Below are 27097 nucleotides of genomic sequence, written 5' to 3'. Positions count from 1 at the left end.
TGGAGTCGATTCCGGCTCATATCGACCCTATAGAACACAGTAGAACTGCCCCATACGGTTTCCAAGAAGCAGCTGGTGGACTCGAACTCTTGACCTTTTGGCTAGCAGCTGACCTCTTAACTACTTCTCCACCAAGGCTCCAATTGGGTCACCACCCCACCCCAAACTGCCGGACCCATGTCTCATAGGGATAATACCACATTTTCTGGTGGATATTTCCAGAAATTAAATATATATTATATAAAACTAAACCAAACCCATTGCCACTGAGTCAATTCTGACTCATACTGATCCTATAGGACAGAGTAGAACTGCCCCATACGGTTTCCAAGGAGTGGCTGGTGGATTCAAACTGCCGACCTTTTGGTTAGCAGCGGGAGCTCTTACCCACTTTGCCACCAGAGCTCCATATGTACATATATACATAAAAGCCAGTCGCTGTCCAGGTGAGTCCAACTCAGGGAGACCCCATGTGTCAGAGTAGAACTGGGCTCCACAGGGTTTTCAATGGCTGATTTTTTGGAAGTAGATCACCAGGCCTTTCTTCTGAGGTGCCTATGGGTGAACTCAAACTTCCATCCTTTCAGTTAGCAGCCAAGGACATTAACCATTTACGTTAAAAAAAAAAAAAAAAAAAAGTTGCCATCGAGTCGATTCTGACTCATAATGACCCTATAGGTCAGAGTAGAGCTGCCCCATAGGGTTTCCAAGGCTGTAATCTTTACAGAAGCCGACTGTCGCATCTTTCTCCCATGGAGCAACTGGTGGGTTCAAACCACCGGCCAAATGGAATGCCTAACCTCTGTGCCAACAGGGCTCCTTACCATTTACATAGCTCCTATTTTTTATATGAATGGAAGCATATTTATGCACCATTCTTTACTTGATATACCTTAACAATTTTTCTAGGTCACCACCCAAACCAAGAAACCAAACCAAACCCAGTGCTGTCGAGTCGATTTCAACCCATAGCGACCCTATAGGACAGAGTAGAACTGCTCCATAGAGTTTCCAAGGAGCGCCTGGCGGATTCAAAGTGCCGTCCCTTTCTTTGGTTAGCAGCCATAGCACTTAACCACTACACCACCAGGGTTTCCAGGTCACTACCCAGAGTTAGACAATTCTTTTTAACCCCTGCACAAAACCCTGGTGGCCTTGTGGTTAAGTGCTAAGGCTGCTAACCAAGGAAAGGGAGGGCACTTTGAATCCGCCAGGCGCCCCTTGGAAACTCTATGGGTCAGTTCTACCCTGTCCTATAGGGTCGCTATGAGTCAGAGTCGACTCGATGGCACCGGGTTCGGTTTATAGATCACATGCACCAGAATTAATGTAACCAGTTGGGGTAGATTTCATCATGTCCATCCTTAATTAATTACAGTTGTCCTCATGGTCCAACTTGATCTTGCACAAGACTTCACAGAAGACTGTTGTCTGTTTCATGATCTTGTCTGGTGAGGTGGGTTTTCGATCCTTTATCTGGGAAATCTCACTCAAATAGCCACGCAGGTGGATCACGAGGTTGGTCATGACGTGTTGGGAAATCTGCAGTCTGCTTAAAAAAAAACTAGGCTCCCTTAAGATTAAAGATAGACCAGAACCCTCCATGAGACAGGTCCCCACGTTCCCCCTCAAAGATCCGCCTCCGGGTCGCGGGGTTTAGATAGCCAAAGCCGTGAGGCACGCCCAGTGCTGGGTCACAGGCTGAAATGAGCCAGCCCTATTTTGTAAAGGACACGGTCTGACTGCCGGTCTCTCATTCAGTTTTTCGGAGTTTATATCTTCCAGCCTGGACTCCGTAGGGCGGGGCCGGAACGCAAAGCCAGAGCATCGTTCTAGAGGCAGCAGCGCCGCCGCGAGGCCAGCCGTGGTGGAGGCGGCGGCGAGGTTGGCGCGCTCCCAGCCGAACAGTGGCTCTTGGGGGTGATCACGTCTGGGCGCCAGAGCCAGCCTCCGCTCCCCACCTACGGCCTTGGTGGGTCTGTTTGATTTGATTAAAGGGATGACGGTTTTTCTGATCCTTTCTTCTCTGCCAACCAGCCACCCCACCACTCTGAGAACAGACCCTAGCGACTACACAAGTCCGGGAACATTGTTGTTGTTAGGTGCCGTCAGTGGGTTCCGACTCATAGCGACCCTATGCACAACAGAAGGAAACGCTGCCTGGTCTTGCGCCATCCTCACAATCGTCCTTATGCTTGAGCCCATTGTTGCAGCCACTGTGTCAATCCACCTCTTTGAGGGTCTTCCTCTTTTCCGCTGACCCTGTACTTTGCCAAGCATGATGGCCTTCTCCAGAGACTGGTCCCTCCTGACAACATGGCCAAAGTATGTAAGGTGTAGTTTTCGCCAACCTTGCTTCTAAGGAGCATTCTGGTTGTACTTCTTCTAAGACAGATTTATTCCTTCTTCTGGCAGTCCGTGGTATATTCAATATACCATGCTGTAGCTCTTAACCACTAGACCTCCAGGGTTTCCATTCACTATAAGTCGGAATCGACACGATGGCAGTGGATTCTCACTGAGGGTGAGGGTGGGGAGTTCACAAGATTCAAAACCAAAAACCAAACCCCTTGCCGTAGAGTCCATTCCGACTTAAAGTGACCCTATGGGACAGAGTAAAACTGCCCCACAGGGTTTCCGAGGCTCAAATCTTTAGGAAGCGGACTGCCAAATCTTTCTCCCAAATATCCTCCCGCCGACCTATCAGTTAGCAGCCAAGCACTGTAACCACTACGCCACGAGGGCTCCTGCACACGGGTCTTCTTGTTTGTTGTTCGGTTCCCACACAGGTTTAGGGTTAGTCAATCCAGGCCTCTTATCTGGGAGACTACAAGTTCCAGAATGCATCCTTTCATTAGCATAGGGAGAGGTCGAGGTTGCCAGAGCATTACCTCCTGGGACTTGTAGTCTTCACCTAGTTTGTGACGCAGGCGGAAGTAGAAGGAACAGGGAGTAAACCATAGCACGTGACGTGAGGGATCAGGTGGTTGGCCCAGCCTCCGCTCAAGACCTATGATTGGCTGACTCTAATACGAACGACGCCACTGGGGGCGGGCCAAAGAGGGGCGCAAGCGCACTGCACTGAGAGTCTCGGGACCCGTTTCCGAGACTATGGCGCTCAACAAGAATCACTCGGAGGGTGGCGGAGTGATCGTCAACAACACCGAGAGGTGAAAACACTGCGGAAGAATCCTGGGGGGGGCTGAAGGGCGGGTGTCTATGGCGCAGCCAGTGGGCGGTGGGATGTGGGAAATAAACCCATAAGGAGGAGAAACTGATGAGGTGCGGCGGAGGGGGGGGAGGGGTAACGGCTGGGGGGAGGGCTGGAGGGAGGTGGGTGGGTCGCGGGGGTGGGGCCGGAATGTTTCGATCAGCTGCGGAGGGGACTCGGCAGGGAGGGGACGGGGTTTCAGGAGAGAGATGGACCCCAGGGGTGGGTGTTGAGCCCCTTTCCTAGAGTTGATGACTTTAATAAGAGCTGGGAAGAGCCTTAGACAAACATAATTGTCATTTATCGGTTGTTTACTACCTTGCTACGTGTCGGGCCCTGCGCCTGTTCTACCCAATTTAATACATACCATTTTGTGCGGCAGATACTATTATACACATTTTACTGGTAGGAAATCTAAAGAACAGAGAGGGTAAATAACTTGGCGAGATCATAGAGCTGTAAATAACAGAGATGGGATTCCAGGAAATGAGTCCTGACCCAAGTCAATAGGCTTAACTGCAGAGAAGCTGAGGCTCCAAATGTGAAATAGATACTGTTTGTCAAGTGTCTGACAGTTCCTGGCACGGTGCGGGTCCTTGTGAAGGTTGGTCCCTTGCCTCTTGTCACATGCTTGCCCAATTGATTCTTCTCTCCTTCAACGTGGGCATGGCTCTCTGCCCTCTAGATTTTTGGCCACTGAGAATCAGACCAGCCAGCCCTCATTTGAAACGTGCTTATCTTGGAGTCAGAAGGAGCTTAGGAACCTGAGTCACCAGAGGAGAAATGATGGAGTCAGGGCCAGCATCCAGCTCGGGACCTGTCACCTGGGAGTGCTCGATGAGTCAGAGGAGACAGTTAGGATGAACTCGGACTTCCGAATTCTGACTCCCCCTCCATCTTAACCTACCCAGATACCCCGACTGTTTCTAGTCATTTCTGTGAGCTGTGCTTTTCTATTATCAGTTCTCTTTTCCACTTATCCCGCTCCCCTCCCCAGTCAAGAATGTTATATTTGGGAGGTGGAAGGAGACAAATGGAGCCGTGTGAACTTGACCTTTTTGTTTTATAATCAGAAACCTCATACTGCTCACTGGTTTGTAGCTGTCTGTGTGCAGCCAGTTCCTGGCTCTGGGCAAACACTCTTGGGAACATCTCCTGGGGCTGTTTTTCTTTCTCTCTCAGCAGGACTTTTCTGAGACAAAAATCTATTTTGCTCGTCCTCCTACCTGGTTCAGTGCTCCATGAGTATTAAAGTAGGGTGTGCCTAGCTTTAGGAGATTCTTCGGCCTCATTTCTGGGGAAAAAAAAAAAAAAATGTATATATAATAATTGAAATTTAAAGCCAATGTTTAAAATAAACCAAACAAGTTGCCATTGAGTCAATTCTGACTCATGGTGACCCCGTATGTATCAGGGTAGAACTGGGCTCCATAGGGTTTTCAGTACTGATTTTTCAGAAGTAGATCACCAGGCATTTCTTCCACAGCTCCTCTGGGTGGACTCAAACCTACAGCCTTTGATTAGCACCTTAGCGTGTTAAGCGTTTGCATCACCCAGGGCCTCTGATGTTGAAAACAGTGAATCTTAATCTTCGTGAACCCTTTTGAGGGTAATGAGACCAAGGGGCCCTCCCAGAGCAATGAACATGCGCAGGCATTTCAAGGGCTCCCCGATCCGGTCCTGGTGGGCCCAGGTAAAGAATCTCAGGCTTAAAGGAACCCTAAAGGAAGCCTTTTTTTTAAGCTACAAAGTCACATCTTAGAATTTTTATATAGGCATAAGAAACAAATCAAGAAATGGAACAGAACACCTATCACAAAATAGAAGCATTAACCCAGATCATCCATCCTGCCTCTGGAGGGGCTTTGGCGTCTCGTGACTGCGCTGGTCACGTGAGGGCTGTGTAAGTGAGCTTTGGAGGACTTCTCCGGAACTCCACCTTGTACGTGTCGTTGACGGGTGTATTAATGGTTTCCTCCATTTATACGAGAGGGGGTGCTGGACAGCTGCTAATAGGCGACTGCTCACCTGGAAGGCCCAGTCCCAGGAGGTCCAGAACCTGTTTCCACACAGTCTCATCTCAGCCTGTCCCCTCTTGTCACAGCATCCTGATGTCCTATGACCATGTGGAACTTACATTCAGCGACATGAGAAACGTGCCTGAGGCCTTCAGAGGGACCAAGAAAGGCACTGCCTACCTGACCCCGTACCGGGTGAGTCGCATAGAGGGACAGTTGGTTTTGAGGCTCGTTGCCCTCGAAAGGGGGTGTGAGTCTCAGGTCCGCCTTGGCCTCGTGGGTCCATTGGCCTCTGAACCCTTGCTCTGTGTTTCTCAGTCACACGCTCCCAGATTCTAGACCCACTGACCTCCTTATGTAGCTGACCTGGTCTCTGGGCAACGGATCCACGCAGATTCCAAAGCTGCCACTGTGAAGTCTCTGTGTCGTTGGATGTGGCTGCTAGCATGACCCAGGCCTGGAGTAGAGAGGCTTTATTATCTCGTTTTCTGTCAGAGTAGCCGGTGGGGCTTCCATGTACACTCAGAGTGACAAATGTGCAGCCAGAACCCAGCAGCATGGCCTCGCCCTCTGGACTGGATAGAGAGCCTGGCAAACCCACAGAGTGAGAAGTGGCAGGGCATTCCTGGGGGGGTGGAGAGTTACCCACCCAGACTCTGAGAGGTTTCCGGAGGATAATGCCTATAGCTCCCCAAGGGTTAGCCTTATAGACATTGAAGGAGAGAAGCAGGGAGTGGGGTGTCACAAAACCCCGTCTTTGGGGGTTCAAGTTGGCATCTTCGCTCGCACATTCTAGCCATGGTTATAACACCCAAGGGTGTTACACCAAGCAGGGGGTGGATGGCTCTATTGCTGTTGGGGCAGAGTGGCATGCTGTAGGGATGGCAGCCCATTTGCCAGGAACTGACTGACGCTGCCCTGCCACTTCACCGGTCTCAGTTCTGTGAAGCTCAGGCTAGAAGCAGACCTCCTTTTCAGGAATCCAGGCCTCGCCCCTTCCTGGTCTTCCCCGAACTCCGCAGGCCCGTTTACTTAGGCACCGCTTCCACCACCTCCTTATCACCACTTAAATTAGAGAACAGTCTATCCTTTTCACAGAGACTGCTACGTGCAACACATTTTTCTCCAGCTAGACTACGCAGAAGGCCATTTACTTTCAGAAGCTACCAGGAGTGTCCGGAGCTCTGGGGCCACTAGATCCTGGCATGGGCACCCAACATGCAGAGAACCAACTCATTGCACACAGGAAGCAGGCAGGAAGTGACGGCAAAACGGGCTCTAGTCCAGGTGGTGACAGCCTTGTTCTCTCTCCCTGCAGGTCATTTTTCTGTCAAAGGGGAAGGACGCCATGCAGTCCTTCATGATGCCCTTTTATCTGATGAAGGACTGTGAGATCAAGCAGCCTGTGTTTGGTGCAAACTACATCAAGGGGACTGTGAAGGCTGAAGCAGGAGGTGGGTGACAGGAACTCAGGGACCCAGGCAGGGCTCCCAGAGAGGCGCTCCGGGGCTCTGACTGATGCCTTATAGGCGTCCTCTGTGGACCCTTACCACCCTAGCTGTGACATCTAGATCTGTATTAACTCCCAAGACCTACAGGTGGGCTGGCAGCTGGTCAGCAGAGATGGGTCTTGGTTGCCAAGAGCTGAAATGCCTTGCAGACAGTGAGATCAGCAGAAAGATTGACAACTAAGCACAAAGGCTTGCTGTGCCCCTGGGCATGTCTTCAGGTTTTAGATATGGAAGGAGCTGGATCCTGCTCTTGAGAGGGGCCTTTTGGTAGAGCAGGGAAAGGGAACTTCCCCTTTGTGACAAGCCGGGCATGTCCACAGTCCCAAGACCTCTGCGGTGAACTCGCCTCCCCCACACCAGCTGGGCCATGCCTTGCGACTGAGAGCTCACGGCCTCCTCTTGGGCCGAAGCCAGGTTAGAGGGGCCAGAGGTCCACCCCCAGACCTCTGCAGGCTGAGAGGTCTGCCCTGAGCTTGAATGCCAGCTGTTACTGAGTGCGAAGCTGCCAGCTGCTCTATAGAAGGCGCTGAGAAATCCCCTTGACGTTAGATCCAAAACCAAAACCTTGTGGCCTTAGCACAAGCATGCTTACAGGGGTGGGGGCGGGAGGTCAAGCCCCTGTTCCAAAGGCCCCAGCAGGCACGAGGAGGTACTGGACAGCAGGCCCAGAGGGGCAGGGGCCGGGAGAAGTACCTGTCAGATCCCACCTGCTGTCTAGCCAGCCTTTTCCCAGAAGCCTCCAGGCGATGAATGGGGGGCCTAGAGAGGCTAAATAGCCATCTCTCTGGACATAACCTACTGTGATTTCCTAAGCTGTTTGTTCACTCTTTTCTCTTTCTCAGGTGGCTGGGAAGGCTCTGCTTCCTACAAGTTGATCTTTACGGCAGGGGGCGCCATTGAGTTTGGGCAGCGAATGCTACAGGTCGCATCTCAAGGTATTAAAAAAAAAAAACAAAAAACTCTGAAAATTAGGGGCCAAGAGCACCCTGGATGTGTGTTTTTTTTTTTTTTTGCTTGTTTGTTTTGGGTTTTTTTTACTATTTGTTTGTTTGAGTTTGCTGATTCTTCATTTTGTTTTTTAAGCACTCAAGAGCTAATCTCTGGGCACTGGGCTGACCAGGGCTGGGAGTTGGAAGGAGCTTGTAATTAGCATCACCTCTGTCCTCTACCTCACAGTACACCCACCTGGGGCAGGTTTACGGCATTTTGACAAAGCTCTTTGGGCCCAAGGACATTTTAACAGACTTCATACAAACAAACAACTGAACCATTAAACAGGCGCTTTTTTTTTTTTTTAAGTTACCAAGTGGTGTGTTCAGCAGACATCCTCGCCTCGTTCCGACCCTCACCCAGCTCCTCCTTTACTCCTTTCACAGTCCTTGCCTCTCTCCGTCCTCCACCCCTGCCCTTGACCCCTCTGTCCACCCCCGACCCCTGCCGTGGACCCCTCTGTCCACCCCCGACCCCTGCCCTGGGCCCCCTGCCCTGGGTGCCTCTCCCCTCGTCTCTGCCCTCTCTCCCCACCCTCTGTCCTTCGCCTCATCCCTGCCTGAGGCCGACTCAGGTGTGGGGTGGGGAGTTGAGTGGGGTGGGGTGAGGGACATCTGCTGTGCACACTCCTGGACCCTGCAGCTCCTTCAGCGGTCGGTGGTGCCCCCCTCTCCCCAGCCACCTAGGCAAGTGACGCTCACGTCTCTTTCCCCTTGTGCTTATAGCCTCCCGAGGTGAAGCCCCCAGTGGAGCCTATGGGTACTCCTACATGCCCAGCGGGGCCTATGTCTTTGCCCCGCCCGTCGCCAATGGAGTGTACCCCTGCCCTCCTGGCTACCCCTATCCACCGCCCCCACCTGGTGAGTGTCCTTTGCTGCCCACCCCTCACCCCACCCACACAGTAACCGCCCCTACTCAGGCCAGGGGGTTGTCGAGGGAGACTTGCTCTTTGACCCGCTTCAGGAATAACTGAGGAGCTGACTAGACCTCGGAAGGCCTGGCTGAGGAGTTGGGCTGCGTGCGGCTCCAGGGGCAGCCTTCCCCAGGGAGTGGGGCCAAGGTGCTCACTGGGTCCCTGTCACTCTCTTGCCAGAGTTCTATCCAGGACCTCCCATGATGGATGGGGCCATGGGGTACATGCAGCCCCCGCCACCGCCCTATCCTGGGCCCATGGAGCCTCCTGTCAGTGGCCCTGACGTCCCCTCCACTCCTGCAGGTAAGCGTTCTGCCGGGGGGCCCCAGCTGGCTGGAGCCCCACGTGATGAACGAGCCCAGGCTTAGGGGCTCCCCTAAGCTTAGGGACAGGACACTTCTGATCAGAACAGGCTGTGTGGCAGCCTGATGGTGAAGGGCTGGGGTCCGGTCCCCACTTTATTCCTTAGCTGGTCAGGAACACCTCCCTGCTATAGCTCAGCTTTTTCATCCACAGAACAGATAGTAACAGTTATTAGAGTCCCTGGGGGGTGCAAACGGTTGACTCTCAGCTGCTAAGCAAAAGGTTGGAGGCTCGAGTCCACGCAGAGGTGCCTTGGCAGAAAGGCCTGGCAGTCTGCCTCTGAAAAATCAGCCATTGAAAACTGTATGGAACAAAGTTCTCCTGTGACACATGGGGTTGCCACTGAGTCAGAACAGACTGGTGGTTCACAGTTCCGACCCCGTAGATTCGTGGTGCAGGCTAGGTGAGGGGAGACACACAGAGAATCAGGAAAGGTCAGTGCTTAGCACGTGGAAAGCACTGAGTGAATTCACACTGCTGTTTTTATTGACGGGACTGGGTCCCTGAGCAGCAGGCGGCCAGGGGTCAGGCCCGGCCCTTCCACCCCAGGCTGAGCTCAAGGGGAAGGTGAAAGAGGACGGGAAAAGGGCTTGTCGCCTGAGCTTACTGTGCATGTGTTTGCTCTCCTGCAGCTGAGGCCAAGGCCGCCGAAGCAGCTGCCAGCGCCTACTACAACCCAGGCAACCCACACAACGTCTACATGCCCACGGTGAGTGCGAGGTGGCTGGGGGGCCTGGGCCCAGCCCCTCTGCCACTCTTTACTGGGACTGAAGGGTGGGAGAAACTGTGCCTTGCTTTGAAACTTCTAACGTGATCTTTCTTTTCTTCTTCAGAACCAGCCTCCACCACCTCCCTACTACCCCCCGGAAGACAAGAAGACCCAGTAGACCCGTCACGCTGCACTGGCACCCACCACTCATTGCTCCTTCCTACCCCTCCCCTGGGACCAAGTCTGGGGCTCGGGGAGGCGTAGGGAGGGCCTTGTTTCTTCCAGTTTGGATGATAAACAGCAAGCAGGAACTAGCGTTGGGGGAAGTGGGGAACCCTTGTCTGTAGAGAGGTGCCTCCCAGCTTCCCACACTAGCTCAGAGCCCATGGGCACTGTCAGCCAAGCTTCCCCCTCCATCTCTGGGGCTCCCTCAGGAGCGTGGGTGCCCCCTTGTTCCTGTTTCCCTCGAGTAGCTTCTCCCCAGGGAGGGACTCTCTGGCCACCTCCTCCACTGCAGTCCAGTCTCTCATCTTGATAGCCACTGTGTATCAGCTGCCTTTAACCCCCTGAGCTCAGCAGACCAGGCCTGGAAGGGAGTCTGGCGCCTTCCACCGAGGGACCCCTGCCAGGTCCACCCACATTCCCTCCACTGGCCTGGCTCTGGCCGTGGGAGGCTGCAGTCCCGCCTGACTGACTGTCCACATTCCATTCCCAGCCCAGGCCCAGCCCTGGCCACACCACCTTCCTTTCCCTTTCCTGTCCTTGGTCATTCTGTTGCCACCTCTGCGTGACTTTGGAGCTTTAAAGTGAGCTGCCAGGGCTTGGGTGGCATCAGGCCAAGGCCACAGTAGCTGAGAGGAAGCCCCTCAGCTTCCCTGCTCGCGTTTCTGGAATTTGTTTCCCTTGCCTTTTCTCATCTCTTTTCCTGTAGAAGGGGTTCTCAGACTGGAACTGGAGAGTGCATGTCCATCGCATCATGCCCCCAGGGCTGCTGGGGGGCTGTGAGATAGGCCCCTGACTCCTGGGGCTGGGCCTGGCCCTGGCCCTGTGCCGGCCCTTCCCTTTGTGCTTCCTGCCTGGTTGGTGATAGGCCTCCGGTGCACTAAAATTTGCTCTCATTCGCTCCTGGACTGGCCTTGAAGTGAGAAGATGGTTATTTAAAGAGAACTCCCTATTTATTTGACAGAAATCCAGTTAATATATTAATGTGAAATAAACCCTGTTTGCACCTTGATTTGTTTGCCGAAAATGTGAAGTAGCAAAAATGAAGTAATGACTGCCTGGCTCTGTGTGGTGACTGAGGACAGCTGTGGGGAGGATAGCTGTCTGGCTGCTGAGGGCTGGGAGGGGGCTCAGGGTGGCTCCCTTCCCACGAGAGTCCCTTGTTCTCAGGCACATCTGGTCCCCACTGGGCCTCAGCCTTCCTTCTCCCTGCTGGCCCTCTCCTGCCTCTGTTCCCACGGAAGTTGCTATCCAACTGGCCCCCCCCTCCACCCAGTGTCCCCGGGGCCTGGCTAGAAGGAGGGTGGCAGAGCCTAGGAAGTGCCTGGGCGGGAGGTCTTTGGAGGCAGGGGCCTGGCCTAGGCCAGGAGTTCCTGTGCCCTGGCAGCTATGCTGGCTTCACTCATCATGGAAGCGAGGCCCCAGTCTTACCAAGAGTCTGAAGGAGAAGGCAGCTAATGCCCTCCGGAGCGTGCCGGGACTTGAGTGCTGGCTGCCAGTGTGCAGCGTCCCTAGGCAGCGTACCCTCATGGGGCTGGGTGGGGGGAACCCCCGGAAACCAGCCTGGAGAGAGGCCTGGGCACAGTGTCAGCAGGTCGTGGGTCTCTGGGAAAGTTCTGAAATGTCCATTTTCTCCCCCTTCTGGGCCAAGCCACTGTTTCCGGAGGGATGAGGCAGCACCACCTCCTGCCCCTTCCCTCTGTGCAGCCCCGCTCAGGAGCTCTTGGATTTGGCTAAAGACCCTACAAGGGCATTTGAAGGGAGCACCCTCATGAGGTGGTGGGGTGGGGGCTGGGCAGCAGGGCCGTCCCTTTCCGGCACAGCCCAGCCCCGTCACCTTGGAGGAATGTCACCTGTGGGGTGGAGCAGGCTGAGCAGTCTCTGCCTGCTGGGGAGACGCCTCCCTGGAGCCCCCACCCCCACTTGAACCCTCACCCCAGCTCTGGGGCTCGTTCAGGGAGGAGCTGTGGGGGAGATCCCCCACTAGCCTAGGCCAGCTTCCCCAGTGCCAGCCAAGTTGCAGCACCTCTGGTGGCAGAGGCGTTGCCCGCCAGCCCCTGGCGCCCCCTGGTGGGAGCCCTGGATCCTCCCCAGGGCCTCTGTGGGAGTGGGTGGCCTGGCCCCGCCCCTTGGGTCCACCTTCCTCTCCAGCCCTGAGCCATCCCAGCAGGATCCCTCCCACAGGAGGAAGGCGCAGGGGGCCTGGGCCTGGCTCCTCGCTGGGGAGCCCTGACCCTGCCACCCCACCCGCCCTCCTCCACCCGCACTGGCAGAGGTGGCAGCCCAGGGGCTCTTTGCACAATCCTGCGGCTTCACTGTCTTCACCCAGTGGCAGCGTGGACGGCAGAGGGAAAGGGCAGAGCTGGCCACCATGGCGACACCCTTCTCCCACCCCCAGCGGCGCCCTCCCCTCTTGCGCCAGGCCATCAAGATAAGGCGCCGCAGAGCCGAAGATGTGCACAATCCCCTGCCCCGCAAGGCTCGGGAGGTAGGAGAGACCTCACCCACCCGCCTGCCGCCCACAAGGAGGACAGCGGCCTGGGTGGGGCTGGGGTGCAGGAGCCGCTGTCTGGCCCCACCTCTCAGAGGCTGAGGCTGAGGCAGAGGCCGAGGGCCTAGCTGGAGGTCCCCCGCCCCCAACCCCGCTGCCCCTGCCCTGGGCAGAGCCTTTGGGTCAGCGGAGCAGGGTGGTCCACATGTCCCTGGGTGCCCCTGGCCTCAGGTCAGGGGCCAGAGCCTCTCTGGCCCTCTCCCTGTGGTGGGCTGACCCCTCCATCATGGCTCCTCCAGCTCCAGAAGGGCTGGCTTCACTGGGCTGCTGTGGGGGGAGGGGGCGGGGGCTGCGTGGACACCAGCCTGCAGCCCCCAGGCCTGCCCAGCGGCCCCCCCTACTCTCCCACCTCCGCTGCTGGGCCTCACTTCCGCCGTAGGGTGAAGAGCGCGGCCCGATAGATAAGCAGCGCTGTTTCCTCTGGGGAAGGAAGGAGGGTGGGGGAGCGGGTGCAGAGACCTTGAGGTGGGGCAGCTGAGTGCCAATGGACCCCAGCCATGAAAGGCCAGGGGATGAGGAGGCTGGCCCGGGGAACAGACCCTCGGAAGGGCTGCTGCAGGAACAGGTGCAGGGCCCTGGGGGGCTGAGGCTGGCATGCCGGGGCTCCCACTGCCCGGGGCCCCGCCTCTGAGGAGGAGTTTCTGCCTGTGGGGCCTGGTCCTGGCCTCCCAGGACACCTGGATTTCGTCTTGCTCCCCAGGTTGAGCCTCCATCCCACCACTTCTCCCCTGAGGAGGTAAGAAGCAGAGTCTTGGGGTATGAAGAAGTGCTGGGGACCAGCCCTGTACCCCATGAATGCCTCCCAGCTAACCAGGCCCAGGGCAGCAGCCTGGTGGGGGGTGGGGACTTCTGGGGCCCAGCTCCCTCCCCTGACACGCGGGGCCTTGTTCCTGCTCTGGGCTTGGTGCTGGGGGGCTGGGGGCTCAGTGCAATGGGAGGTGGATGAGGGGGCCCTGAGGTCACCCTGCCTATCTCAGCGGACCCTGCTCTATGAGGAGGCACTCTACACAGTCCTGCATCGCCTGGGCCAGCCAGAGCCCAACCACGTGGCTGAGTCCTCTGAGCTGCTGCGGTACCTCCAGGAGGTGAGCCAGCCCCCGCCCCACCTGCCCCGCGCCCACACCCCAGCTGCCCAAGGCACCCACCCACCCTCACCTCCCCACCAGGCCTTCCAACTGGAGCCAGAGGAGCACCAGCGGATGCTGCAGCAGGCCCTGGAGCTTGAGGTTGAGGGATGGCAGGGCCTGGGGAGGGGGCCTAGGGGGCCCAGCACCTCTGATACTCAGGGCCCCCTCCTATCCCTCCAGAAGCCAATGTTCTTTCTGAAGGCCACGGTGAAGCAGGCCAAGGGCATTCTGGGCAAGGATGTCAGTGGTGAGTGGTAGCGGAGGAGAGGAGGGCTCCTTCCTCTCCTATCTCTGTGGGGACTCTCCATCTCCCAAGGGGCCCCCAGGGCCTACCTCCAGCACCTTGGCCCCTTGGACCAAGTCTGGGAAGTGGAGAGGCTCTGCCCAGCAGCCATTCCCTTCCCCCTCCCCAGCAGCAGGCTCAGTCTGGGAGGTGGGGGGCCATGAGGGACTCTCCCAGTGAGCACAGGTGACTCCTTGGCTGCCTTGACCTCTTCTCCCCCACAGGGTTCAGCGACCCCTACTGCCTGCTGGGCATTGAGCAGGGGGTGGGCGTGCCCGGGGGTAGCCCTGGGGCCAGGCAGCGGCAGAAGGCGGTGGTGAGGGACACCATCCCGGAGGAGCAGACTCACCGCACCCAAGTCGTCACACAGACACTCAACCCAGTCTGGGATGAGACCTTCATCTTGTAAGTTGCCTGCGTCCCTCTTGCTCCCTGCTTGGGGCTACTCTCAGTGTGGGGTGTCACCAGGACAAGAGAGCATCTTTCTGGCTCAGGGGAGGGGCTAAGCACTGGGGGAAGACTGGAGAAGGCGCCCTGCTCTTGAGGTTTGCTAGACTGACAGCTGGCCAGACAGGACAAAGACATAAATGCCAGGTGTACAGGTTGGGCAGAGAGGGCTGGGCCCTGGCCGGGTTAATCTGGGGGTGGTCTGAAGTCTCGGCTTAAAGGAGGGAGGGGAACAGCTGTGGGGGGAGCTTGGCAGGGAGGGGCTCTCATGGTGGGTGATACTGGGGATGGGAGCAGCTTTGAGGGACAGGCTCTGGGCTGGGGGAGCATGTAGCCTGGTCAGAGCCACCCCTCCAAGGCCTTCACGGTGCCTTCTCCTTCCTGCAGGGAGTTTAAGGACATAGCCAATGCCAGCTTCCATCTGGACATGTGGTAAGTGGGCATTCCTCACCCCAGGGATGGGAACAAAAAGGCGTGGAGGGGGCAAGGGCCGCAGGGCCTTCTCCTGGAAGGGGTCAGGCCCTCTCTGCCTCCTGCTCAAACCACTGCCAACCAGGGACCTGGACACAGTGGAGTCCGTCAGACAGAAGCTAGGGGAGCTGACAGACCTGCACGGGCTGCGCAGGTGAGCACTGTGGGCTCCCAGGAGGAGCAGGGCTCCACCTGCCCCACAGCTCCTTTGGTACAGGGTCTGGGTGCAGGCTCTGTCAGGCCTAGACTGAATCCCCTCCTGGAACCCCTCCCTGGAACAGGATCCTTAAGGAGGTCAGGAAGGACAAGGGCCAGGACGACTTTCTGGGGAACTTGGTTCTGAGACTGCAGGTGAGTGGGGTGGAGAAAATGGTCCAGGAGAGCAGGCGAAGGGCTCTGGGGAAGGGCCCCAGTCTACACCAGGGGAACCTGGGGTCAGCCTCCTGTTGCTTCCCTGCCCCGGACTTGGTGCAAGGCTCATGCCATTCCTGGGTGTGGGCATCTCCTGCCTGCCCCACCGGCCCATGCCCCCCAGGACCTGCGCTGCCGCGAGGACCAGTGGTACCCTCTGGGGCCCTGCACCGAGACCTACCCAGACCGTGGCCAGTGCCACCTCCAGTTCCAGTTCATCCACAAGCGGGTAAGTGTGCGGCCCAGGCCGGGCCCTGGCTGGGTTGGGAAGAGCAGGCTGCACCCGGGATAGTCCTGTCTGCTCACAGCCATGCCTGCCCTTGCAGAGAGCCACAAGGGCCAGCCGCTCGCAGCCCAGCTACACTGTGCACCTCCACCTTCTGCAGCAGCTTGTGTCCCACGAAGTCACGCGGCACCAGGTACTGCCCTCCCAGGGCTGGGGGGCCAGGGCCTACTGTCAGGTCCTGACACCCCTCCACCCATCTCTCTCAGGCGGGTAGTACCTCCTGGGACGGGACACTGAGTCCCCAGGCTGCCACCATCCTCTTTCTCCACGCCACGCAGAAGGACCTGTCCGACTTCCACCAGTCCATGGCGTGAGTGCAAAACCCTGCCCGGACCACCTGGGCAGGCCATGTATGCAGCCACCACCCTGTCCCACCCACCTGCCCTCCCATGGACCAGTCACTACCAACTGGCATCCCAAAGTCTAGCTCTCAGGAGAGTCCAGGAATGAGTCTTCAGCTTTTAAAACTCAGGAGATTTCACGTACAGGTCTGGATTGCTGTATTCTTACAGGACACTGGAATTGCAGAGCCAGCATTTTGCTGACCTGCCACTGTCCCCTGTCTATCACCTTTGCCTTTGGGTCACTCACTGCCAAGCATTTGAGTGGAAGGTGGAAGGAGGCTGAGGGAGGACACTCTAGGGGTGGGGCAGTGTGTCCAGGACAGTAGGCAGGAAGGTATTTCCGGATGGGGTCTAGCGGAATGGCACTGCTCATGTGGGACCTGGTTTCCAAGGCAAGCAGAATAGGTAGCAGCTGTATCTTGGTGGGGACTGTGCGTGCATGTCCCTGGACTGCTCCTCTGCCCCATTCTCCTTGGCTCTCCCACTCAAACCTCTAGTCTCAGCTCAGTCGGCACCTCTGGGAAGTCCCCCTGAGCTGCCCAAAAGGAAGTTCTAGATGATTCTTGCCATGTGGGCGTTAAGGCTCAAATCCCCAAATTCGATTTTGCAGAAGCAGCAAAAAAATCCTGAATGTTTAGAATGGCAGACATCCTAAAGTAACCCTGAATTAAATGAAATTAAATCCTAATTTAAGAGATTGGTGATTAATTTATGTTTCTGAAAAGCACCTTGTGGGAATCCCCCCCCCCCCACCAAAAAATATCCTGCAAGTCACCTTCAGCCATGAGTCTGCAGCCTGTGATGGCTGAGGGCACCCACAGGAGGCTTCAGGCAGTGGGGGTGCTGTCCCTCCCACCTGAGCCCAGGTGAGCAGTGGAATGATGGTACCCACTGGACGGCACTGCTGAGGGTGTCGTTTCTGCTGCAGGCAGTGGCTGGCCTACAGCCGCCTCTACCAGAGCCTCGAGTTCCCCAGCAGCTGCCTCCTGCACCCCATCACCAGCATCGAGTACCAGTGGATCCAGGGCCGGCTCAAGGAAGAACAAGTGGGTTTGATGGGTGAGGGGTGCCATGCAGACAGGCTTGGGAAGGGGGAGGAGAGCAGCAGAGGACACCCAAAACCAGCTCCACTGTCACGGGACATCTTTGCCTGCAGCTGGAGGAGCTGGCCACCTCGTTTGGCTCCCTGCTGGCCTACGGGCTCTCCCTCATCAGGAGGTTCCGCTCTGTCTTCCCTCTCTCTGTTGCTGACTCCCCAGTCCGGCTGCAGTCTCTCCTCAGGTGAGTGGCTTGCCCTTCATCATTGGGAACAGGAAAGGGGGAGCAGCAGCTGGGGCCACCTGCAATGGGGGAGAGAGCCTGCAGGCGGGTGGAAGTGGGAACAAGTGGCTGGCGTTTTGGACACGGCCACTGTTTCTCCAGAGTCCTGGTGCAGATGTGCAAGATGAAGGCCTTTGGGGAATTGTGTCCCGACAGCTCCCCACTGCCCCACCTGGTGACTGAGGCCCTGCGGGTATGGTGCCCACCTTGGGGACAGGCAAGGTGCATGCCTGGGTCTGGCGGCCCCTCCCTGTTCATTGCCTCTTTGCCCGCAGACTGGCACTGTGGAATGGTTCCACCTGAAGCAGCAGCACCATCAGCCCATGGTGCAGGTGAGGGGCTGGGGCAGAAAGCAGGGGTGGGGATGGATGTGTGGGGGTGCCTGCCCCTGCAGCCCTGCTCAGCCAACTCTGTGCCGGCCAGGGCCTGCTGGAGGCGGGCAAGGCCTTGCTGAGGCTGGTACAAGACGTCACTGGTGACCTGCACCAGTGCCAGCGCACCTGGAACAAGATCTTCCGCAAGTGAGTGGCGCAGGGGCTCAGGGCTGGGACCCGAGGGGCCTGGGAGGGCGGCACTGGGTCATGCCCGCTGCCTTTCCTGCAGCGCCCTCAAGATCGACCTCTTCCCCATGGCTTTCCTGGAGCTGCAATGGCTGGTGAGTCCCTGCGCGCCTCCCTGGCCTGGCCCTCGCCCTGGCTCCGCACGGTTCACCCTCCTTTCTCGGCGCAGGTGGCCAAGCGGGTGCAGGACTACACGGCGGCGGTGGGCGGCCAGGTGTCCCCGGAGATGGGGGACACTCTGTTCCAGCTCTACATCAGCCTCAAGGAGTTCTGCCAGCTGGGCCCGGACCTCTCGGAGAGGTGGGCTGCAGGCCGGCTGCGGGCGGAGGAGCTGGTGGGCGCTGGGGAATGAGGGTCGTGGAGGGGCTGGAGCCTGTGCCTTGTCCAGGCTGAGCCCCGGCTCTCCTCAGGGAGGGAGTCCTGGCTCTGGACGGCTTCCATCGCTGGTTCCAGCCGGCCATCCCCTCCTGGCTGCAGAAGACGTACAGCGTGGCCTTGGCGCGGGTGCAGCGTGCAGTGCAGATGGACCAGGTGGGAGCGGCGCTGGGCCGGGCGGGGCGGGGACCGAGGCCGGGAGAAGCTGGAGAAGGGCGGGGCTAGGGCTGGGGAGGGGCAGGGTTGGGCCTGGGGAGGGGCGAGGCCGGGGGGGGGTAGGCGGGGCCAGGGCTAAGGAAGGGAGGGGCTAGAGGTGGTTGGGCGGGGCCGGGTTGAGTCGGGCTCTGCCGGCACTTCAAGGGCGCGGTGGAAGCGGGAAGCCAGTTCTGGACGCCTCCTCAGGGAGCACTTGAGACCAGTTTGCGAATCTCTGCTTCTTGATATCTTTGGGATTAACTTTACAGGCTGCCACTGCAGCCCGGGCTTTGGTTTGGCCCCCCGAGTAGCCGCCTGCCCAGCTCTGTGCTTGGCAGTGGTAGGAGCTGGTGGATGCTTGCTGAAGGAGGGTGGGAGGGGGTGGACTTGGCAAGGCCCTGAGCCCTCGTTTCTACTCCCCGCCGTCCCCCACCAGCTGGTGCCTCTGGGAGAACTAACCAAGCATAGCACCTCAGCCGTAGATCTGTCCACCTGCTTCGCCCAGATCAGCCACACGGCTCGGCAGCTGGACTGGCCCAACCCAGAGGAGGCCTTCATGATCACTGTCAAGTTCGTGGAGGTGCAGCGTCTTCCATGATGCCTCTCCCGCCTCCCCCAGGATAACCTCCCCACCTCCCCACCCTGTGAGCGTACAGCCTGCCCCACCTGTGCTACCCATCCACTGATCCATTCTCTCTGATCCCTCTCGGCCCCAGGACACCTGCCGGCTGGCCCTGGTGTACTGTAGCCTCATCAAGGCCCGGGCCCGCGAGCTCTCTGCAGGCCAGAAGGACCAGGGTCAGGCAGCCAACATGGTAAGGGCCAGTGCTGGGGGCTAGGCCTGGCGAGGGTGGGGGTACAGCCTGCCAGTCCTGGAGCTGCCCAGGAAGCCCTGCATCTCTGTGCCTGTGCTGCCCCCAGCTGTGTGTGGTGGTAAACAACATGGAGCAGCTTCGACTAGTGATCGGCAAGCTGCCCACCCAGCTGGCGTGGGAGGCGCTGGAGCAGCGGGTTGGGGCTATGCTGGAGCAGGGGCAGCTGCAGCACACCCTGCACGCCCAGCTGCAGGGTGCACTGGCAGGCCTGGGCCACGAGATCCGCACCGGGGTCCGCACCCTGGCAGAGCAGGTACCTTGTCCAGCCCTAACAGGATCCCCACTCTGCCCCACCCACAGCCTGAAGCCTGGCCCCAAGCAGGGCTGATGTCCCACCACCACCCTTTCCTGACCCAAAACCAGGCCCCCAGCACAACCCCCCCCCCGGCCCCCACTCATGCCCTGGCTGGCTCCTTCTACCATGTTGTGTCCCCAGCTGGAGGTGGGCATTGCCAAGCACATCCAGAAGCTCCTGAGCATCAGGGAGTCCATCCTGCCGGAGGACGTGAGTGCCCCTTCCTGCTTGCCACCGTTACTGCCTTGCCAGCTCCTTGGGTCTGGGATTGTGAGGGGGCTTAGGGTGAGCCCAGGGCTGAAGGTCCTGGGGTGTCAGAAGTAAATCCCCAGACTTTGGGCAAGGTATGCTGCCTCCTGTCCTTAGGCCATATATGTATGGGCTGCCGCAGGGAGGGCTGGGGCCGTGCAGCCAGGCAGGCCCGGGTACAGATTGCTGCCCTAGCCTCAGTGCCCTGTGTATACAAGCCGACTGGCCTCAGTTTCCACATTTGTCAACAGGGGTAATAATGCACACCTTTGATTGCATTAATTCATCAACCATTAATTAAGCACCCAGTTTTGGAAAACTTGGTGGCATAGTGGTTAGGAGCTATGGCTGCTAACCAAAAGGTCAGCAGTTCAAATCCACCAGGTGCTCCTTGGCAACCTTATGGGGCAGTTCTGTTCTGTCCTATACGATTGCTGTAAGTCGGAATCGACTCAATGGCCATGGGTTTTTTTTGGTTTTATGCCAGGCATTGGTTTCAGGGATAGATCAGTGAAGGACATGACAAACATCCCTGCCTCCCTAGTGTTCACATTCTAGTTTCCATAAACCTGATTCTAACGCATAGTGACCCCATAGGACAGAGTAGAACCACCCCAGAGTGTTTCCAAAAGGACTGTAAATTTGTTTGTTCTGGTTCGAACCCCTGCTGAGAATTTGCATTTCCATCCCAGATATACTGAATCAGATTCTACATTTTAACAAGATCCCTAGGTGATTCCTGGAAACTTGTTAGAAATGCAAATTCTCATCAGGGGTTCCACCTGGAACAAACTGGTTCAAAGTCCTGGTTTCCAAGGCTATAATCTTTATGGGAGCAGATTGCCGGGTCTTTCACCTGCAGAGGGGATGGTGGGTTCAAGCCAATAGCCGAGTGTTTTAACCACTGCCCCAGCAGGGCTCCTTACGTTCTAGTAGGGAAGATGAAACAAGAGATGAATATATACATTTACACAGTGTGTTAGATAAGTGCTAAGGAGAAGGGGGTGGAAAGGGTCAGAGTGTTGTATTTTTAGATAGAGTGGCCAGAGAAGGCCTTACTCAGAGGGTGACAGGTGAGTCAAGAGTTGGAAGAACCAAAGGAGGGAGCCATGAGGGTTTTTAGGGGAAGAGCATTCCAGGCAGAGGGGACAGCATGGGCAAAAGCCCTGAGGCAGGGCCATGCATGGTAGGTTGAAGGGCCAGTGTGGCTGCAGCAGACTGAGCAAGGGGGAGAGGAGGGCAGAAGGGGCCAGGTCATGTGGGGCCTTGGAGCCAAGAATTTCAAACGATGCACATATGAGCTCTGGGCCCTGTTTCCTGGGACTCAGGAGGTGGTAACTCCTGGGTGATCAGGGCAAGGGAATAGGGGTGGGACCTGAGTTGGTCAGATCCAGACGTGCTCCCGCCCCCTTCCCAGGCCATTCTGCCCCTGATGAAGTTCCTGGAGGTGGAGCTTTGCTACATGAACACCAACTTGGTACAGGAGAACTTCAGCAGGTGTGCAGCCACTCTGCCCTGCGGTGCCCTCACCTTGCCCTTCCTCCTGTGCCCTGGGTAGCCATTCTCAGGGAGGAATCCCTTTTGTGATCTTCCACCAGCCTCTGCTCAAATGCTTGCTCCCAGGGAAAGGGAGCTCACTAACTACATCACAAGCCTGCCCATGTCACAGCTCTGAGTGTTACAAGTTCTTCCTTGGACTGAGCCGATCATGGCCTCCCTGACTGTGTCTTTGCCCTCTGACCAACTGAGGAGACTTCTAGCTAGGGTCTCTCTTAAAGCAGGGACCCCCAGGGCACAAGGCGGCAGGGAGTAGAGGTCAAGGTCTGGGCTCTGGAGCCAGAAGCCTGGGCTCATACTCTAGCTTCACTGCTGCCTGGTGGCCTTGAGCTAATTAAATGAGTTCCATAAAGTGCTGGGAGCTCTGGTGGCACAGTGGTTAAAGAGCTCAGCTGCTAACCAAAAGGTCTGCAGTTCGAATCCACCAGCTGCTCCTTGGAAACCCTATGGGGCAGTTCTACCCTGTCCTATAGGGCCACTGTGAGTCAGAATTGACTCGATGGCAACAGGTTTGGTTTTTTTTTTTTTTTGGTTTTGTAAGGTGCTGAGAACAGTGCTTGTACAAAGGACAAGGCCAATGACAAGTACATTGATGACGATGATGACAATTCACCCTCTAAATGGAATGGGGGCCTGAGGAAGGCTGCTGGCCTCTTCCTTCCCTAGACGTCTGATCTACTCCCATTGGTGTAGGCATGGCCTACCTTCTGTTTTTTAGGTCGTATTATGCCATTTGTTCAGCTCTTCTTCACATAAACCAGGACCTGATCCCCAGTGAGGCAGGAATTTTGGTTATTGCTGTCTCAGAAGCCTTTACAACAGTGCTTGGTGCGTTTAAAAGAAAAAATTGCCATCGAATTGATTCTGACTCATGGCAACACCATGTCAGAGTAGAACTGTGCTCCATAGGCTTTGCAATGGCTGATTTTTTAGTAGATTGCCAGGCCTTTCTTCTGAGGCACCTCTGGGTGAACTCGAGCCTCCAACCTTTCAGTTAACAGCTTAAGAACATGAACCGTTTGTACCACCCAGGGACTCCTGGTACATAGCAGGCACTTTGAGGTGCTGAATAAATGAACAAGTAAACTAGTTTTGACACAGGCCTTCCTCCTCCTTAATTACACAATACATTTATCTGTTGTGCTTAGCTGCCGGACTTGACTTTGGTACGTGTTGAATTTCAGTTATTTCAGGTAGTTGTTAGGACTGGGTCTTGGCCACTGTTTTAGTGTCTCTCCCAAGGTATTAAAAAAAAAAATCAGTTCCTGAGTCGATTCCAACTCATAGTGACCCTAAAGGACAGAGCAGAACTGCCCACATAGGGTTTCCAAGAGTGGCTTGTGGATTGAACTGCTGACTTTTTGGTTAGCAGCTGAGCTCTTAACCACTGGGCCAGCATTGAAATCTTATTCATTTTGGCCACTCCCACCTTGAGTTATGATTGTGTCATCTGGGGGACCAGCCTCTCCGCCCTCTCTGCCCCCTGGTTTGAGAAGGGTTCTTCACTTAGGTGGAGAGGCAGGTGGGACAGGACAGACTCCATCTGTACCCTGCTTGCCTCCCCTTCCCCTAGGACACTAGTCCTCCCTCCATCCCCTGCCAGCCAGCCCGTGCCTGTGAAGCAGGGGGAGGTGCAGGTGGAGGGTGGGACTGGTGAAAGGGAAGAACTGGGGGTGGGCTGGGTTCCATGAGGCCTCACTTTTCTCAAGAGCACCTCTGCTTCCTCCTCTGGCCTCCTGTCCTGTGTCCGGCCACTCGTCTGCTCTTTGCCCCAGCCTTCTGACTCTGCTCTGGACGCACACGCTCACAGTGCTGGCGGAGGTGGCCCCCTCCCAGCGGAGCTCCCCCCTGGCCGCGAACAGGCTGAAGATTGCTCTGCAGGTAAGGATAGCAGCAACAACAGTAACTGTGGTAGGAGAGAGCCTGCGGTCACCCCTGCTGTCTTACCACCTAGAACCTGGAGATCTGCTTCCATGCCGAGGGCTGTGGTCTGCCACCTGAGGCCTTGCACACGGCCACCTTCCAGGTGAGCTGGTGGGGTGGGAGGAGTCCACCTTTGTGTGCTCACCTCTGCCAGAACTGGCAACATAATTGTGGGGCCCAGCATAAAATGAGAATGTAGGGCCCTGGCTCAAAAATCATTAAGAATTTCAAAACGGTGAAAAACTGATTGCCAACAAGTTGATTCCGACTCAACAATCCTAAAGGACAGAGTAGAGCTGTCCCATAGGATTTCCGAGGCTATAACCTTTACAAAAGCAGACTGCCCCATCTTCCTCCTTTGGAGTGGCTGGTGGGTTTAAACCGCTGACTTTAAGTTAGCAGCCGAGTGCTTAAACCAAGCGTAAGGGCCTCCTAGGCACGAGGGCCCTGTGCCGCCCAGGTCGAGTGTACATGAAGTTGGTCCTGCCTGTGCCTGTCTGCCTCGCCATCCCTGAGGGTTTGTCCACCTGCCTATGATCCCATAAGACCCAGCACTTTCCGTATCAAACTGGCGTTTCCCCCTTGGCTGTGGGCTCCTGAAGGTTCAGCAGGAAAGTTGCAGTGACTTCCTGGGTGTGCCCTTCCCCAGGCTCTGCAGAGGGACCTGGCACTGCAGGCGGCCTCCAGCCGGGAGCTCATCCAGAAGTACTTCTGCAGCCGCCTCAAGCAGCAGGTGAGGCACCCCTCCTCCCGTCACACCCTACTGCAGGGGCCCCAACCTGCACTCAGCTCTGCCCAAGCCCACACTGCCCCTGCTCCCCACTGCAGGCAGAAACCACCTCCGAGGAGCTGGGGGTGGTCACAGTCAAGGCTTCCTACCAGGCCTCTGAGCAGAAGCTCCGCGTTGAGCTGCTCAGCGCCTCCAGCCTGCTGCCCCTGGACTCCAACGGTGAGTGGAAGCTGCCAACTGGTCACCCCCGAATCCCCAGCCTGGCCCCTGTGCCACCAGCACCCCCTGGGACTCAGCTGCCCTGCCAGCTGGAGCATTGGGTGCATCTCCCCATCACTGAGAGGGGTCAGTGCTGTGGGGTGGCAGGGGGAGGTGCTGCATGGCTTCTACAATCCCCTCCCCCGGGCTGCATGCCAGGCTCCAGCGACCCCTTTGTGCAGCTGACCTTGGAGCCCAGGCACGTGTTCCCTGAGCTGGCCCCCCGGGAGACCCAGAAGCACAAGAAGGACCTTCACCCGCTGTTTGATGAGACCTTTGATTTGTGAGCAGCCCGCACTCCCACGCCCTCTTCTAGCCCCTCCCCTCTCCTGGCATCCCCAGCCCTGCTCCTCTTGCTCCCCTGTGGTGACCACATTTGGGCCCCAGTGAGGGGGCACCTGGGACAAGCGTTTGCTTGCACAGGCGCCAAACCTGCTCCTGGGAGGCCAAGCAGGACTACTGGGGGAGGGGTGGATGCCTGCATGTTGGACTCAAGAGGCTCCCAGGGAAAGGTCCTGTCCCTGAGCTCCTCTCTATTCCAACGAGCAGCCTGGGGACACAGGACCCCAGTTTTAGAGTCAGCCTGTGGTCAGAGCAGGTGTCAGACCATATGGCCCGAGAATGCCAGCTCCCCATCCGTCCTTGGCTGGTTCCTCTCACCCTGGCCTATCCCCATGTATCTGGAGGAATGGCAGTGAGCAGGGCAGGCAGCTGAGCCTGTGTCCCCTGCCCAGCCTGGTGCCCGCAGAGCCATGCCAAAAGGAGGGGGCATGCCTCCTGCTCACCGTGCTGGACCATGACACGCTGGGTGCCGACGACCTGGAAGGCGAGGCCTTTCTACCCCTGTGCTCAGTGCCGGGCCTTCCTGGGAGTGAGGAGCCCGAAGAGGTGCCACAGACTCGCCTGCCCCTCACCTACCCCGCACCCAGCGGTAGGCCCTGGGACAAGGGTGGGGCCGGGCCCAGCACAGGGTGCAGGGTGGGGGGCCCTGTTGGGGCTCGGGCAGGGCGCCCCCAGAAAAGCAAAGTCAGGGTCAGAAAAGGCCTCCTTGGCGGTGGAAGCTGGCGGAACCAGCACGGTGGCTTTGGCCTAATTAGGAGACGGGAATTTAAGCCAGGCAAAGTGTAATGTGACTTCCCTGGCCAGGGAAGGTCCCCCAAGGGTTTACCCGGGTCTCTGACCAGGACACACCACAGCACAGCGCTCCCCAGGTGCTACAATAGTAATCCTCTGTTTTTGTGCACCAGTTACGGCCCAGTCCTAAGCACTTTACATAGGTTGACTCAGTTCTGCAACAACCTAACGAGGCAGGTATTATCTCTATTTTACATAGGAGTAAACTGAGGCACAAAGAGGTTAGAAAAATAGCCTAAGGTTCTCAAAAATGTGACAGTCACAACCACAGGCCGGTTGTCACCTCTCACCCCACAAGTGGGTCAGTGTACCTGGTCCAGCACTGTGGTGCCAGGGGACCAAGAGGGTGTTCAGTCTTGTCAGGCGGTGTTGTGAGCCTGGCTGGGGTGGGCCCACCCACTTGCCAGGTCAGCTGGGGGATGGGCAGTGCTGTGTCCCTCACTACCACCCAGGCCCTGGGTTGGGGGGGTCCTGTGAGTCTGACCTCCAAGCCCCTCTCTTCACAGGGGACCCAATCCTGCAGCTGTTGGAGAGCCGCAAGGGGGACCGCGAGGCCCAGGCTTTTGTGAGGATGCGGCGGCAGCGAGCTAAGCAGGCTGCGCAGCATCCCCCGCGGCCAGGGCAGTAGTGGGGGGAGGTTCCCTATAGGGGCCAGCTTTCCTGGGAGGCCTGGTCCTCCCCACCACGGTGCAGCCCACCTGCCTGGCCTAGCACTCCAGAAGGATCCTGCAGGCCTGGGAGCCCCCGCACATGAGCCCAGAATGCAGACCCCCCTGGCCCACCCTCCTGCCAGACAGAACAAGGCCCCGTAGATGGGCCGCCATCAGAAAAATCTATACTCCCTCCAGCCCCAGAAGGGGAGGCAGCTGTGCCCCTTTCCCCTTTTGGAAAATCTGCTCCAGCAGAGCAGGGTCTTGGGGGTGGGGGTGCAAGCTCCCTGGTCCTGTTCTTCAGCCCCCCACCCAGGCTTACTGGCTGTGGCTCAGATCCTCCTGTGGGAGGGGCCCACCCTGCAGCTGCCTGAGTGGAGCCCCCCAGGGTGGTGGCGTCACTGAGGGGTGCTTCTGGCACCCTGGCTGAGGAGCCTGGAGCCGAGTGAGAGCTACAGGCAGTGGGCTGGCACTGAGGGCAGAGCAGAAAGGAAGCTTGGCTAGCTGTGTATCCCTAGGACAGTACCCGACACCGGAAACAACAGATCAGCAAATAACCTATCCATAAATAGATTAGCAAATAAAATAATTAGAAAAAAGTAAATAAAAATCCACTGTCCTCCTTAGGGACACTGAGCTTCTGTTAAGGATGACTGAAAAATCTGGAAATGGACAGTGGTGATGGTTGCACATGAACGTAATTAATTTCACCGAATTGTACATAGAAACAATGCTGAAATGGCAAACGTTTTCTTATATACTTACCACACACACCAAACCCTGTTCCTCTGAGAAACAGTGAGGCCTTGTGGGAAACCTCACAGCTGGAGAGAGCAGGCCCAAGAAGAGTCCCGGGCCTGGGAGATCTCTGTGCGCCCCCCAGCCCCAGTGGTGAGCTGCCTCTAGGGCTCTGGAGCCACCTTGGAGCCTAGAGGGGCCCAGGGAGCCTCAAGACCCCTCCTCAGCAGCTAGGCACATCCCAGGGGTGGGGGCTTGTAGGGTTTCTGAGGCTAAGGCTGGGCTCCGGGACTCCGGTAAGGCTGGAAGCTGCTGGCCTAGCTCCTAGCTCAGAGGCCCTCCTCAGCCTATCCCCTGACCCCATGGAAACGAGCTACCACT

The 27097-nt window shown here is 57.2% G+C and overlaps 2 protein-coding genes across 7 annotated transcripts; both read left to right on the top strand.

Moving 5' to 3' along the window:
- Positions 1 to 3074: 3074 nt before the first annotated feature.
- On the top strand, positions 3075 to 10996 carry WBP2 (WW domain binding protein 2). Of its 2 annotated transcripts, XM_049860851.1 has the most exons (9): positions 3081 to 3170; positions 4987 to 5114; positions 5316 to 5424; positions 6548 to 6683; positions 7583 to 7675; positions 8456 to 8590; positions 8824 to 8946; positions 9639 to 9715; positions 9840 to 10996. In XM_049860851.1, exons 2-9 carry the CDS (start codon positions 5008 to 5010, stop codon positions 9891 to 9893), a joined length of 834 nt encoding a protein of 277 aa, XP_049716808.1. In that variant the 5' UTR covers positions 3081 to 3170; positions 4987 to 5007; the 3' UTR covers positions 9894 to 10996. The 2 variants fall into 2 exon arrangements, with proteins under 2 accessions (XP_049716809.1, XP_049716808.1); XM_049860852.1 differs by lacking the exon at positions 4987 to 5114 and having other exon boundaries at positions 3075 to 3170.
- Positions 10997 to 11820: 824 nt separating this feature from the next.
- On the top strand, positions 11821 to 27022 carry UNC13D (unc-13 homolog D). 5 transcript variants are annotated; one of them, XM_049859051.1, is made up of 32 exons: positions 12093 to 12425; positions 13189 to 13224; positions 13466 to 13573; positions 13655 to 13714; positions 13796 to 13862; positions 14123 to 14303; positions 14733 to 14777; positions 14902 to 14970; positions 15098 to 15167; positions 15352 to 15456; positions 15554 to 15646; positions 15720 to 15823; positions 16786 to 16903; positions 17014 to 17138; positions 17280 to 17370; positions 17453 to 17509; positions 17601 to 17698; positions 17781 to 17832; positions 17907 to 18037; positions 18148 to 18268; positions 18744 to 18887; positions 19024 to 19122; positions 19229 to 19435; positions 19619 to 19687; positions 21144 to 21223; positions 22993 to 23164; positions 23238 to 23309; positions 23856 to 23939; positions 24035 to 24155; positions 24354 to 24477; positions 24929 to 25125; positions 25835 to 27022. In XM_049859051.1, the coding sequence occupies exons 1-32, from the start codon at positions 12309 to 12311 to the stop codon at positions 25954 to 25956; spliced, it is 3339 nt and encodes a 1112-aa protein (XP_049715008.1). In that variant the 5' UTR covers positions 12093 to 12308; the 3' UTR covers positions 25957 to 27022. The 5 variants fall into 5 exon arrangements, with proteins under 5 accessions (XP_049715004.1, XP_049715007.1, XP_049715008.1 ...); XM_049859052.1 differs by having other exon boundaries at positions 12094 to 12425; positions 23059 to 23164; positions 25835 to 27018; XM_049859047.1 differs by lacking the exon at positions 25835 to 27022 and having other exon boundaries at positions 11821 to 12425; positions 24929 to 25623.
- Positions 27023 to 27097: the final 75 nt, after the last annotated feature.

The sequence above is a fragment of the Elephas maximus genome, chromosome 19 (genome assembly GCF_024166365.1).
Source record: "Elephas maximus indicus isolate mEleMax1 chromosome 19, mEleMax1 primary haplotype, whole genome shotgun sequence".
Classification (NCBI taxonomy): Eukaryota; Metazoa; Chordata; class Mammalia; order Proboscidea; family Elephantidae; genus Elephas; species Elephas maximus.
This window is presented reverse-complemented; position numbering and strand designations above follow the sequence as displayed.

Bases quoted from the DNA above. Each gene is read 5' to 3' on its own strand.
- UNC13D (XM_049859047.1), top strand. From the start codon at position 12,309: ATGGCGACACCCTTCTCCCACCCCCAGCGGCGCCCTCCCCTCTTGCGC. The intron at 14,778-14,901 runs GTAAGTGGGCAT...ACTGCCAACCAG, and splicing joins AGCTTCCATCTGGACATGTG to GGACCTGGACACAGTGGAGT. The intron at 17,139-17,279 runs GTGAGTGGCTTG...CTGTTTCTCCAG, and splicing joins CGGCTGCAGTCTCTCCTCAG to AGTCCTGGTGCAGATGTGCA.
- WBP2 (XM_049860851.1), top strand. From the start codon at position 5,008: ATGGAACAGAACACCTATCACAAAATAGAAGCATTAACCCAGATCATC. The intron at 7,676-8,455 runs GTATTAAAAAAA...TTGTGCTTATAG, and splicing joins GCTACAGGTCGCATCTCAAG to CCTCCCGAGGTGAAGCCCCC. The intron at 8,591-8,823 runs GTGAGTGTCCTT...CTCTCTTGCCAG, and splicing joins CTATCCACCGCCCCCACCTG to AGTTCTATCCAGGACCTCCC.